Raw genomic sequence first — 13,981 nt, 5'->3', positions numbered from 1 at the left:
ACAGAACTGATTTAATAAATGATGGTAGAGCCACCCAGTGGAATACTACACAACTATAAAAACTGAAGGGAGATGCATCATTTTTAAGTAAAAAAAAAGGAAGAGGAAAATGTATAATAAATATATTAACTAACAAGAATAAGCCTGAACTCAAACAAATCAAAACAAGGACAATTACCTATAGGAAGAGGGGAGGAAATAGGGTGGAGGGCCCACAATAGAAGCTGGCTCTCTTTGAACATATCTTGTGGTATAGTTTTGACTTTGAAACCATCTAAATTTTTTAAAAAACTATAAAGCAAAATAAAGATTTATAAAGGAATTTTATATAAAGAAAAGTAAACCTAAATAAATAAACAAATAAACCTAACCTAATTCAATTATGTAGTGAATTGATGGCATAACCACACAGAGAGGATTTTAAAAAGTGAATCTGAAACATAGTAATTGGACTGTTTATCACTAGTGGGATATGTTTTGAGGACAAAATAATGGAAAAAAAGGAAAAATGTGTAGTGATCATTAGTAAGAATATTGGCATTGTTATTCTGAAACATACACATTGTAGCATATATTTTATAGTATGTGTATGTGTGTGTGTGTGAGCACATAGCATAAAAAAGAATATGAATCTGACCAAGCCCCTACATCTACTTCTCATTTTCAGGAAATACAGGGGCCAGAGAAACATTAAATAATGCCAAGGAGATGGCTGCAACCAACCAAATCCAGAATGTGGGAGAAGATGACAAGGTAATGACCAGCTTCTTCAATAAACCATTTGATGAGAAAAGAAAAAGTGAGGGTGATGTAGATGAAAAGAGATTTAAGACACAAACCGAACAAATTCTTTGATGTTTCTTCCATTGAGCGCTAGATTCTAATTTCCCTCCTCGGGAACAGGCCTTAGTGATATGTTTGACCAATAGAATGTGGTGAAAATGATGCTCTGGGAATTCTGGAGCCAGGTCACAGAATGCCCGACAGATGCCTCTTGCAACACTGTCTCTGGGATTCCCAGGCTTCCATGTAAGGAGTCTGAGTACTGTTACACCGACTGCGTGCATAGGCACGGGCGCAGTCATGTCCTCCAGTGATGCCACCTTGGATCATCCAGGCCAGCCACGGTCAACGTCAGCTGGGCTGGAAGGATGGAGGAAAGGGTGAGAAAGAGAACAAGAGATACATTTTGGGGAGTGCATAATTTGTAAAGTAACATTATTCTGTGATGAAACTGATCCTTTATAAATTGCATGGTGAAACTGAGGAATTGATTTGTTTTATCTGAGCTTTCAAAAATAGTGAGTGACAAGCAATTGGCATGGGAAGAGAAAAAGAGAGAGAAAAAGATGCATAATTATTTCTCCCTTTATGAATGTACATTCCTGACATCTCTGAGCACTAAGATTGTCCTGCAGGGAATATGATTAAAGTTACAAAGAGGAAAACAAAATAAGTAAGTCAGCTTTTGATCCTGCTGCTATATTTACTCACAAGAAAGGAGGCAGCTCTCAGGTGGGCCTTTGTCTCAGTAATGTCCTGAAATCCAAGTGTAAAAGAACAATATGAAATCTCAATTCTCCCAAACGGTTTGGGGCGAGTTCAGCCCTTGAGTCCCTGGGGGGCTTGGTTCCCAAGGAGACTAATCCCACTCGCTCAGCATTAGGTATCAGTGGGGCAAAAGAGCTCAGTTTGGAGCTCTGCAGAGAGGCCCTCATGCAGGCTGGAGCCAGGTCCCTCCGCCCCAGAGGAAGTGGAATGGATTGATGTCAAACCAGTCAAGTGAGCCTGCTCACTCAGGGTGTAGGAGGAGGGGCTGATGGGCTGGCAGGCGCAGGCCACCGACTTTGCTGAAACTCCTTCCATCTGGAATAGAGCTCTTCCGCAAAGGAAATGAAGAAAACATCTGAGACCACAAGGTGGGGTCCACATGAGCAATTTAGCTGCACTTTGGAAGCTCTGAGGATTTATTTGGTCTCAGATATTTCAAGTTATTTCAAGCAGAAGTTGTTCATTGTTGTCTTTTTATTTATAGTTTTCCATAAACACCAATGCTTTTGTATGACCATCCCTCTGCCTGGCTATTCCAGAGATGTCACTAAACAAGCAAACAGCTTGGTGTACTCAAATGTATCATTCAAGTCTTATTGTACCTGTTTATGCAGGCTTCCTCCTCTGGGCAACCTGAAGGTCTTTTATCTCGTCAACTATTGTACCTTTAATTTACTTCTATTGAGAAGTATCACATTATATTACAATGGCTTGTTTGCATGTCTGTCTTTCCACCAGAAAGGGTAGGAATCATGGCTTCTTGTCTCTGTATCCACAGTACTAGCACAGTGCTGAGCATATTGTTGGTGTCATTATCTTTTGGTTGAATGAATAAGTGATTGAATGGATATTTTATACGTAAGGATCAATTTTGTGAATTAGGCTGTGGAACTTCTAAGCTATGAGTATCTTATATTTGTATATAGAACTTTATGGTTGATAAAGAACTTCCATTTCCATTATCTCACTGATTTTCACAATAGTCTTATTAATCTTTTTATTTATTTATTGTTTTCTTTGCTGTGCAAAAGCTTGTACGTTTAATTAGGTCCCATTTGCTTATTTTTGTTTTTATTGTCATTAGTCTATGAGGTGGGTCAAAGAGGATCTTGCTGTGATTTACCTCAAAGAGAGTACTGATTATGTTTTCCTCTAAGATCTTTATAGTTTCTGGCCTTACATTTAAGCCTTTAATCCATTTGAGTTTATTTTTGTGTATGGTGTTAGGAAGTGTCCTAGTTTCAATCTTTCACATGCAGTTGTCCAGTTTTCCCAGCACCACTTATTGAAAAGACTGTCTTTTCTCCATTGTATAGTCTTACCTCCTTTGCCCACAATAGCTTTATTAAATTTACATAATTATTCCCATTTTATAGAGGGGAATATTGAGGTATAGGGTTTTAAGTAAATTTTTATAGCCAGATGGATAATGAAAAGGTATACTGGGCCCAGTCTCAATCTCTGGTTCTAATTTCAGCACTCTCTCTATTACAGTTTCTACGTTTCTATAACCTGAAAGTATAACTGCTTTCTTGCATTGGAAAATAGTCACTCACTTTGTTGGGGGAAAGAACAAATGATGTTGATTTTATAGGGAGATATATTGGTAAGAAGTGAGTGGAGGAATCAAAAACATGGGCATTTGCTGAGCTGCTATTTTGTGCCAGGAGCTTTCATATATACCATCTCCCTACAACCCTGAGGATTTGAGATGATCTCCTTTGCACAGATAAACCAATCAAGACTCAGAGATACTACCTGCCTGTTTACCTAATTCTCACAAAGACTCTGAGGATAGTTAGAACCACTCCCATTTTTCAGATGAAGAAACAGCTTTAGAAAGGCAGACTGACTTGCCCAAGGGCACTCACATCTCAGGTGGCAGGCCAGAATTTGAGCCTATCCTCATCTAATGCCAAATCAATTTTGATGCTCAGAACTCCAATGATCTGGAAATGGACTTTTATATATGAATTTTCATATTCCATTTATCTTGAATATGATTATATGAGGGCTTAGCTAACTCTGGGAATTAAGAGAGATTTTTTTTCAGACTAAAGATGTCAATTAAATATATTGCCCTATACAATCTCTGTCTGGGGATTTGTAAGAGCTGCTCAGTTGAAAGAAGTTTAAAAAAAAGAGTTAGTGCTCTTGGCTGCCAGACCCAGGGGTTGATGGAAGGGTCCTGCTGACAGGGAAAGGGAAGTGCTGACATCCACATCCGAGGGGGGTGAAATGGAGCTCAGTGACAAGTCCACAGAATTTTCTGAGTGCAAGGTCACCGACAATAAAACAGTCCAATCATGGAGGACAAAATCTTGTGTGTAACTCCAAGGAAAGGTACATTATAATTGAGCCAACTTGAGTTTTTCAAAAAAAGTTTGCTTCGGCATGTCAGCTTGGGAAAAGTACTTAATCTCCCAAATTAAAAGTGTTTATCTGGCCCTTTCTCCTTTGGTAAGGCTGTGCCTTCAGGGTCCTCAAAAACGGTTTTGCTACCTCCTGAAAAATGAGGCTTACAGTAAGGAGTTTTGAAAGAGATGGTTTATATCTGCCCTGGGTAGACTCTGTACCTAAACTATAACTTATTTAGGGAACAGTTTATCACACACACAGCATCTTCATATGTAACCTCACTAAACCCTCAGAACACCTTGTGATTGAAGTGTTCTATTGCATTTTCAATGTCCATGTAAGGAAACACAGTCATCTTTTTGTGTTTTAAAGAAATAAGGGCAAATACTCATCATAGGCTATAGAACAGTTAACAGATAAGGATTTTTCCACAAGATGTTTCCTTTAAAGATCACAAGTGCCCTGTGAGGTGGGCAACCTAACCTGCATTTAACATGTGTGGGCTAAGGCAGAGAAAGGTCAGGTTTGCTGAAAGTTATATACTCATCAGAGGTAGGATTTCAACCCAACACAGAGGGACTGAGTGGTGAGGCTAAGATCAGAACCCAAGTCTTTCTGAATCTTCTGTCATGCTCTGCCATAGTACTCATTTTTTCACTCCCAAGAAGCTTGCCCAGGTGAGAGTGGGTCTAAGTTAACTTCAAGGTGATTCTTGAAATGCAACAGAAGTTCCAAAAGGACAACCTAAATGGTTTGACACGTAGGGGAGAGGTTCTGGTCCATATTTTGTCTTAAGATACTGAGAGTTTCATACACACACAGGACTCTTTCTCTAAAGCACCAGCTGGCTTAGTGGGAGTGACTTTCTCCCTTGCCTCCTCTATCAACTACTAATAAAAGATGAGTCCAGCGCTGGCCTCAAGTTGCTGTAAACTGTTGCCTGTAACAATTAAGGGGTAGAAGAATGAGCATCACAGTTGAGAATGAAAATCAGAATATCGAGTTAGAATCTTAGGACCAGGGCTAGACCTTGAAGAGACACTAGCTTCCTTCTCCCATCGGATAGGGGAGGAAGCCTGAGGCCAAGAAATAACCTAGGTTTTGTCAAGGTCTTAGGAATAGCTTTGGAGTCAGCCTGGACTGGATATAGCTTTGGCCAACTCCCTGAAACTCTCTGAGGCTCAGTCTCCTCATTTGTTAGACAGTGATAATAGGTACTTCAAAGGAGTATTGTTCTAAGATTAAATGAGGTAGTGCAGCGACAGTGCCTGGCATAAGCAAGTTCCTGGTGCGTGTTAAGTTGCCTCAGTCGTGTCCAGCTCTTTGCTACCCTAAGGACCATAGCCCCGCCAGGCTCTTCTGTCCATGGGAGTCTCCAGGCAAGAATGCTGGAGTGGGTTGCCGTGCTCTCCTCCGTTGAATCGTCCCAACCCAGGGGATTGCACCTGCATCTCTTACATCTCCTGCATTGCTAGGCAGGTTCTTTACCACTAGCGCCATCTGGGAAGCTCCCAAGCTCCGTAGCCGGTGGTTACTATTATTACTAGAGCTGGGGTTGAAACCCTCGTGTCTTCCTGGCTTCTCAGCCTCAGGGAGAGTGCCCCACGCCCGGGTGTGGTTATATGGGAGCTGGAGTTTGAGCACGCACCACCCCATCTTCACATATTGCGGCTGGCGGGGCGAAGGGAAACTAAGGGGTTAAGAAGATGAGCTTGAGAAAGCCTAGAAAACTAGAAAAGCGACCCCTTCGCCCCGACTCCTCGGCTAAGCCCCTCTAAGTAAGCCCCTCCCCTTCGCCACCGGGGCGGTCGCCGCGCGCTCCCTCCCTCCGCCCCTCGCTTACAAGACCTAATGAGCTCCCCCGGGAGGCCGAGCAGCGAGCCGGCCCCGAACAAGGAAGCTACCCCGCGCGCACCACGCCGGGGCGGCAGCCGGGCCTGGGCGGCGGGCGGGAAGCGGCCGGCGGCGCACCGGCCGCCCCGGAGCGGAGGCGATGGCAGTCCAGGCGGCGCTCCTCAGCACGCACCCCTTCGTCCCCTTCGGCTTCGGGGGCTCCCCGGACGGGCTGGGAGGCGCCTTCGGAGCCCTGGACAAGGGCTGCTGTTTCGAGGATGAGGAGACCGGGACGCCGGCGGGCGCGCTGCTGGCGGGCGCCGAGAGCGGGGATGCGCGCGAGGCTACCCGCGACCTGCTCAGCTTCATCGACTCCGCGTCTAGCAACATCAAGCTGGCCCTGGACAAGCCCGGCAAGTCGAAGCGGAAGGTGAACCACCGCAAGTACCTGCAGAAGCAGATCAAGCGCTGCAGCGGCCTCATGGGCGCCGCGCCCCCGGGCCCGCCCTCCCCGGGCGCCGCCGACACGCCCGCCAAGCGGCCCCTCGCCGGCGCCCAGACGGTCCCGGTCCCGGTCCCGGCCCACGGCAAGGCGGCTCCCCGGCGGGAGGCGTCGCAGGCCGCGGCGGCCGCCAGCCTACAGAGCCGGAGCCTGGCCGCGCTCTTCGACTCGCTGCGCCACGTCCCCGGGGGCGCCGATCCGGCCGGGGTTGCGGAGGCGGCGCCCGCGGCCGGGCTCGTGAGAGGGGACGCGGCCGGCTCCGCGGGCGGCCCGGCGGTCCCCGGCGCCAGGAAGGTCCCGCTGCGGGCCCGCAACCTGCCGCCGTCCTTCTTCACCGAGCCGTCCCGGGCGGGCGGCTGCGTGTGCGGCCCGTCGGGGCCCGGCGTGAGCCTGGGCGACTTGGAGAAGGGCTCAGAGGCCGCCGAGTTCTTCGAGCTTCTGGGGCCCGACTACGGCGCGGGCACCGAGGCGGGTGCCTTACTTGCCGCGGAGCCTCTCGATGTGTTCCCCGCCGGGGCCGCCGTCCTGCGGGGACCCCCGGAGCTGGAGCCCGGCCTCTTCGACCCCCAGCCCGCGATGGTGGGGAGCCTACTGTACCCCGAGCCCTGGAGCGCCCCGGGCGGCCCCGCGACCAAAAAGCCGCCCCTGCCCGCGCCTGGCGGTGGCTTGACCTTGAACGAGCCCTTGCGCTCCGTTTACCCCGCCGCCGCGGACTCTCCGGGCGGGGACGACGGGCCCGGCCTCTTGGCCTCGTTCACCCCCTTCTTCTCAGACTGCGCTCTGCCCCCGGCGCCGCCGCCCCAACAGGTGTCCTACGACTACAGCGCGGGCTACAGCCGCACGGCGTTCGCCGGCCTTTGGAGACCCGACGGGGCTTGGGAAGGGGCGCCCGGGGAGGAGGGGGCGCCCCGGGACTGACTGCGCGGCACCCTTCTCCCACATCAGACAATGCGCTTGGGGCTCCCCGCTCTGGGTCTCTCCCGAGTCTTAAGAACGACCGTCAAATGCACGTGGAGTTGAAACTGGATTTTAAAAATTCGATTAATAAAAGAAACTTCAGAAAAAGAGATGAAAAGGAGTTGGGGGTTGTTTTAACCACAGCCTCATGTTAAAAAAAAAAAGAAAAAAAAGCCGTTAATAAGTTCTTACCGGATCAATCGAGCCAAGAAACCAAGACGGGATGGGGGAATGGGGTGGGGATGGCGGAAGGGGCAGGAGGTGGCTTCTGCAGCTCCCTGTCCCTTTGTCAACTTTTCATCAAAAGGTTAGTGTGTTTAGTGTAATAGCCCCTTCCCAACAGTGCTCTGGGCTCTCCCCTTCCCTCCCCTTTGAGCGCGTTGTGAATTAAAGTCTGTATTGAAAAGACTGGAGCAGAGGTATGTTGTTATTGATTTGGGTGTCTTCTTAGAGGATGGTTTCCTGTGTGGTCTGTCTGCCTGGTTAGTGACAGTGTTATTGAGGACGTGAGGCCAGTGCGCCACCGCGACCCTCCCTTTACTGGTCCCCGGTTGGGGACCGGGGTCGGTCTCTGTCATTTTTCTGCCTGTTTTTCTTCCTGCCACCTGTTTCTTCCATCTCTTTATCTCTCCCATTCTTACCAGTGCTGTTGTTCATTTTTCTTTTTCTGGACTCTCATTGCTCTCTCTGATGTTTTTTTCCTGTGGGCTTTTCTTGCAGATTTCTGGTATGGGAGAAATTCAGCAAACCTGGAGTCTATTTCTCTCCTTTCCCCATGCTTCAGCCACTTTGGGAAGTGGAGACTAGGCCAGTTATAACATCTTTGCATCCAAGTTTCCTTATTTCAGAGGGTGGGGATGACAATATTTCTCCGCTTTTCACTCCTTTACTGCTTGTTGGGTAGCTCAGAGGGAAAATACCTAACATGCCTTGAGCCTACCCCACCCCCCATTGTTGGATTGGTTCTGCAGGTATATGGATTTTATACACATAGATAAATGTTTTCTATACATGGAAGCTATTAGGGTTGTGAGCCCCATGCTCTTTGCTGGCTGATCTGTTTGCCTTTTCCCTTATAAGCTGTACTCTGTCTACCCTCTTTCCTTCTGTTCCCTTCCCCATCTGTTGGTTTCTGCCTATCTGTGCTTCCTCACTCCCTAGACCTACATTCTCTCCAAGAAAGGGAGTAGAGAAGGTGTGAAGTTTCCAAAGGAGTCTTCCCTGGATAACAGGTTTGATGAATAGAATCTGAAGGAGCCCTGGAGAAGAGTCTGATCTGATCATCAGAGGGAGATTGGGGCAAAGAGACGTGTTTTAACCAGCCATGAAGTGGCTGCATAGCAGGGTGGTTGAGGGGCAGAGGAGGAAACACAGAGGGGGAAGTGAGCCGCTGGAAAGAAAAAAGGGAGCCCTTCAGTTCTGTAGACTTTTCTGGTGAAAATGTGGAGAGACCAACACCCCTTCGATACAAGATATTGCCTATGGTTACATTGTAGAGCAGAGAGCTGCTTCTGTTCAGGTAGCCAAGAGAGAAGGTAAGAGTGTCTACATGGGAGAAAGTTGAAACCCAGTGTTAGGCAAAAGATTTTAGAATCTAGGTCAGTGTTTGTGTAAATCAAAAGTACTGCCATCTTTTCAGAAAAGAATTCAGGGAAAGAACAAATGGTACTGAGCCATGGCAGACAACTTTCAATGCTATCCTTAAGTCACTTCTGAAGAAAAGCTGTCTTGAGAAAGCACCACACGAAATACAGCAGCGAGCCTTGTTGACTATGAAAAGAACTCTTGGCATCTTCAGACACTTGGTGTCTCTTAAATTTCAAGGTGGTGACGAGTGAGTAATTTCATTGTGCTAGCAGAAAATTATTCAGCAATAATTTAACTTATTGAGATGACTTTATGCTATTATGATTCCCATTTGAAAGGTAAGGTGCAGACAGGTTAAATACCTTGCCAAAAGCAAGTAGTGGGTCCAAGATCCAGATCTATAAGCATCCTATCGCTGCGATCTGTTACTTGTAAGACCCTGTTGTGCTTTGTTAGGGTGTGTGATTCCCAGTCCCCTGCATTATGCTGCTAGCAGGGGTCACCTCCCCACCACTGACATTTTGGGCAGGTGAATTCTTTGTTGTGGGGGTTGTGCACAGTAGAATTTTTAGCAGCATCCCTGCCTGTACCCACTAGAGACCAATAACACTCCCCTACTTGTGACAATCAAAAATATCCCCGTTGCCACAGATCCCCTGGGGGCAAAATTCCTACCAGTTGAAAACTGCTGTGCTGGACAAATAAATGAGCAGCATCTGTGCGGGTGCCTGGCACTTTCACATACATGATCTCATTTAATACTTACAAAGACCTCTGCTTAGATACTGTTATTATCCTCATTGTTACAGGTGAAAAGAAAGAAGGGCAAAGTGAGGGGCTAAATCAGTCAGCTTATCTACACCTCATCCCTGCTAATTTACCAGTCATGGACTAGTTAACCATATTGAAACACAGTCTTCCCCATTGGCAAAGCTGGATTGGCAAAGCTGGAGAACTATCGCAAAGGGTTATCATGGGGATTTGGCATAGGGTATGTATAAATGCCCACCAAGAAGGAGAGAGAGTTCTTAGTATCAGGCAGCCAAGACTTGGCATTAGGTCAAGGTACCAAGCCATCCAGGGTGCCAGGAATGTGTGCTTGGCCCCTCTGTAGGTTCCAAATTGCCCATCTCTGATTCTGCTCCCTGCGTTACTTTCCAGCCTGAGCTCACGTGTGTCTGATTGTGCCCCTACCGCAGTACTGTGAAGAGCGCCCATTTAGTAACAGTCCTGCCAAAGGCTGAACACACTGTTGCTTTCACGTGTCATTTTTTCCTGAAGCCTGTTTAGCAAGTATTTTTGTCTCCTGTTTAACCATATACTTGCCCATAGACAATTCTTCTTAAGTGCAATGGTAGATTTTGTTTTTCAAGGGGCTTCCCTGGTGGCTCAATGGTAAAGAATCTACCTGTAATGCAAGAGATGTGGGTTTGATCCCTGGGTCGAGAAGATCCCCTAAAGAAGGAAATGGCAGCCCACTCCAGTATTCTTGCCTGGGAAATCCCGTGGATAGAGGAGCTTGGTGGGCTATAGTTCACGGGGCCACAAAGCGTTGGACATGACTCAGTGACTAAAACAGCAACAGACATTTTTCAAGACTGGAAATATGTTATAATATGCTTGCAGTTGTATGACTTTGGACAGGCTGGGGACCTTAGCTTAGTCAGTAATAGTAATTACGTTGTGCTCTGCATATTCATGACTCCCCATCTCAGCTGGGCATTCCTTGTTTCCTGGAGTGTTTTAGTCTTCTCACATCTGAACAGCTGTTGCACGCCTTTGCTCATCTCCCTTCAAGCCTCAGTCCCACTGTCTCCTCACTCCATGTCCCAACAAGATGGAAAGCATCTGTTGTAATCCCCTTCGATTTCCCATCCCTACTTACACACATGGAATTTTCTCTCAAGCAGGTGGGACCTTCTTCCTTCAGGACTCAGCATCTGCCTCTTCTGCTTCTTGAGGACAATGCTGCTCCATCAATTATCCCTAGTCTCTTACAGCTCCAGCCTCATCCTCACTTGTTCTGATCATTGTAGAACTAAGCCTTTAGCATGGCTTTAAAGTAAGAGGAGGAATAAAGAAGTGTAAAACTGTTGATCCTGTTTCCTTCTCTACAGGGAATATTACTCTACATTCTTCTTTTTAGAGTTGGAGTCTCTCAGAAAAAGAATCCACATTTTTTGCCTCCATCTCACCTGCAACTGAAACCTTAACTATTTTGAGTCCTAAGGTGACCAACCATCCCAGTTTGCATAGTACTGTCCAGTGTTAGCATTGAAAGTGCCATGTAGCAGAAAACCCCCAATCCTGGGCAGACTGGTACAGTTAGTCACTCAACTTCTGCCCGTTGAAGTGAAGTGAAGTTGCTCAGCTCTGTCTGATTCTTTGTGACCCCATGGACTGTAGCCTCCCAGGCTCCTCCATCCATGGGATTTTCCAGGCAAGAATACTGGAGTGGATTGCCATTTCCTTCTCCAGAGGATCTTCCTGACCCAGGGATCAAACCTGGGTCTCCTGCACTGCAGGCAGACTCTACCGTCTGAGCCACCAGGGAAGCCTACTTCTGCCCATTATTTCCCCCAGATTGTTCTCATGAAGCCCCAGTTACCAACTGTAGGGTCTTTGGCCTCAGGCTTTCAAGGCCTTTGCACTGCATCTGAACAACTGGGCTCCATCTACCTGAAACTCCTCCTGGGTCTTTGGAAGCCTGGTTTCCCCCCTAACTTTCTGGCCAGGACTTCTTCCTCTGCTCGCTGGTGCGCTCACACTCTGGTGTGCCCCCGGGTGCCCTTTGCTGTTCACACTCCATGTATTTCTTCCATGTGAGGGTGGCACTTCCCAAGGCTTCCTTGATCAGGAATGCCCTGACAACCCCCAGATCTGTGGTTGCAGCCTCAGCTTCTTTCCTCCATTCTAGAACCATTTCCCGTTTATTTCCTGTATAGCTTCTCAGGGGGTGGGACGGGGCATAAACTCCTTCAACTTTATGTCCCAAAGTTAAACATACCTGAGTAGCCACTGTCAACCTAGCCACATTTTTTTCTTGTAGCCTCTCATCCTGTTCAAATGGTTACCAAGGCCTATTCTGAACTAGTCTCTAAGTCAGTATGTTTCAAATATTTTTATTCATGATCTTCAGAAAAACTTAATTTTATATCCTGACTCAATATAACTATATTTATACAAACATACCCATATTTAATAATTTAAATCGTAGTAGATTATTATCTGTATTAATATTCAATAATCTGTTTCGGTAGATAGTTGAAGTTGTGTGTGTGTGTGTGTGTGTGTGTGTGTTTCTTTACAAAGCCCTGATTCATGTAGGAGCTGTGTGGTACATCAATATATTTTTTCCTATTTGTTAATAAAGCCTGGCTGTTATCCATTGGTTGCTGTTATGACTCACTAGTAGGTTGGGCCTGCAGTTGGAAAGGCCCTGTTCCTGTGTCTCCTCTCCTCTTCAGTCACAGCCCCTTCCTTAGATGGGGTCCTCATCACCCCTCACCTCACCTCCTGCAATGACCTAAAGACCTCGTTGTCTCTGAACTCTCCATCCTTTAATTCATCCTCCTCATTGCTGGGTGATGCGTTAGTGCTAAAAAAGCAACTCTGTGTCATCACTCCTTGGCTTATAATCCTTCAGTGCTTTTTTGTCACTTCCAAGGTAAAGTTCAGAATTGGTAGCTCAAACACACGGGTCCCGTCAGCCTCTCCAGTCACTACTCCGGTCACCCCCACTGCCCTCTAGTCTCCACGTTGTAGGAATCTAGTACCAACTATAGATGGGTGCTTGAATGCTCTATATCCATGGCACTTTCATGAATTTACCCCTCTTCTGCCTATACCTGGAATGCAATCCCCATTTTCTCTGCTTGTTAGTTTCCACTAAACCTGTCGTTCTCAGCTTAAGTGTCACCTTTTAAAACCTCTCTGAATCAGTTAAGCGCCTCTACTCTGGAATCAGCTATGCTACTCCAAGACCCCCAGGCTTATCTTCTTGCAGTTAATCATACTACTGTAATAGCAGTTATTTATTCCTCTGACTTGTCTATAGAGGGCGGTACTCACCTCTGCATTCCTATCATTTGCTGGGATTTGGCAATAATTACATCTAATAAATGATTATTGAGTGAATTGTATGGGGCTTTAAAGTTGAAAAAGAAACTTCACATTGGAGCTTCTCCCCAGACTTATGTCAGCCATATGGTCAAATGGCCCTATGCCACTATTTGCTAAAGAGCTAATGTTCAAAGACAGCCTACTTTCTGTGGAAACGCTGATAGTGGCAGAATTTATGTATGTGGCAAGAACAACTATACTAGTAATGTTGTTGAACCAAAGGGCAAAGTTATTTTGCCTGGAGCAGTGCACTCGGTGGGAGGGCTTCCCTGGTGGCTCAGCTGGTAAAGAATACACCTGCAATGCATGGGACCCCAACTCGACCCCTGAGTTGGAAAGATCTGCTGGAGAAGGGATAAGCTGCACACTCAAGGATTCTTGGGCTTTCCTGGTGGCTCAGCTGGTAAAGAATTTGCCTGCAATGCACGAGGCCCCAATGCGATCCCTGGGTTGGAAAGATCTGCTGGAGAAGGGATAAACTGCCCACTCCAGTATTCTTGGGCTTCCCTGGTGTCTCAGCTGGTAAAGAATCCGCCTGCAATGCAGGAGACCTGGGTTTGATCCCTGGGTTGGGAAGATCCCCTGGAGAAGGAAAAGGCTACCCACTCCAGTATTCTGGCCTGGAGAATTACGTGGACTGTACAGTCCATGGGGTCACAAAGAGTTGGACATGACTGAGTGACTTAAAAAGAAAAAAAGAAGTGCACTTGTTGGCAGCCATAGAGGATATTATGACATGCCTTCAGTCATTTGTTTCATCTAGAGAGTGTGACCAGAATTTTCTTCTGTGGGATTAACCATAACTAGAAACCCTGTTCTCAGTGAGTCTAAAATTGAGTTGGACAGTTAGTTCAAATTATAGATACACGAGATGTTTAGTGCTAATATGAGAGTGAAGAAGCAATACAGGAAAATAATCTGAGAGATGTCACAAAGTGCTAGCTAGTTTAATTGCTAAATGATTTTTTTTTTCACTTTCAAAATGTGATGTTCTTAGAAACATATTCCAAGTTGAGAAAAATCATGTTTATTTTTTCATAGAATGTTATGGTAGGGCTGGAGAGGGAGGGG

General features: G+C 46.6%; 1 protein-coding gene across 1 annotated transcript; it reads left to right on the top strand.

Moving 5' to 3' along the window:
- The first annotated feature begins 5,752 nt into the window (after nucleotides 1-5,752).
- On the top strand, nucleotides 5,753-7,614 carry FAM181B (family with sequence similarity 181 member B). The gene has a single exon (XM_027532383.1). The coding sequence runs from the start codon at nucleotides 5,903-5,905 to the stop codon at nucleotides 7,160-7,162; it is 1,260 nt and encodes a 419-aa protein (XP_027388184.1). The 5' UTR covers nucleotides 5,753-5,902; the 3' UTR covers nucleotides 7,163-7,614.
- The last annotated feature ends 6,367 nt before the right edge of the window (nucleotides 7,615-13,981 follow it).

This window comes from Bos indicus x Bos taurus, chromosome 29 (genome assembly GCF_003369695.1).
Source record: "Bos indicus x Bos taurus breed Angus x Brahman F1 hybrid chromosome 29, Bos_hybrid_MaternalHap_v2.0, whole genome shotgun sequence".
Classification (NCBI taxonomy): domain Eukaryota; kingdom Metazoa; phylum Chordata; class Mammalia; order Artiodactyla; family Bovidae; genus Bos; species Bos indicus x Bos taurus.
The sequence above is the reverse complement of the archived record's forward strand: the minus strand, read 5'-3'. Positions and strand labels throughout refer to the sequence as shown.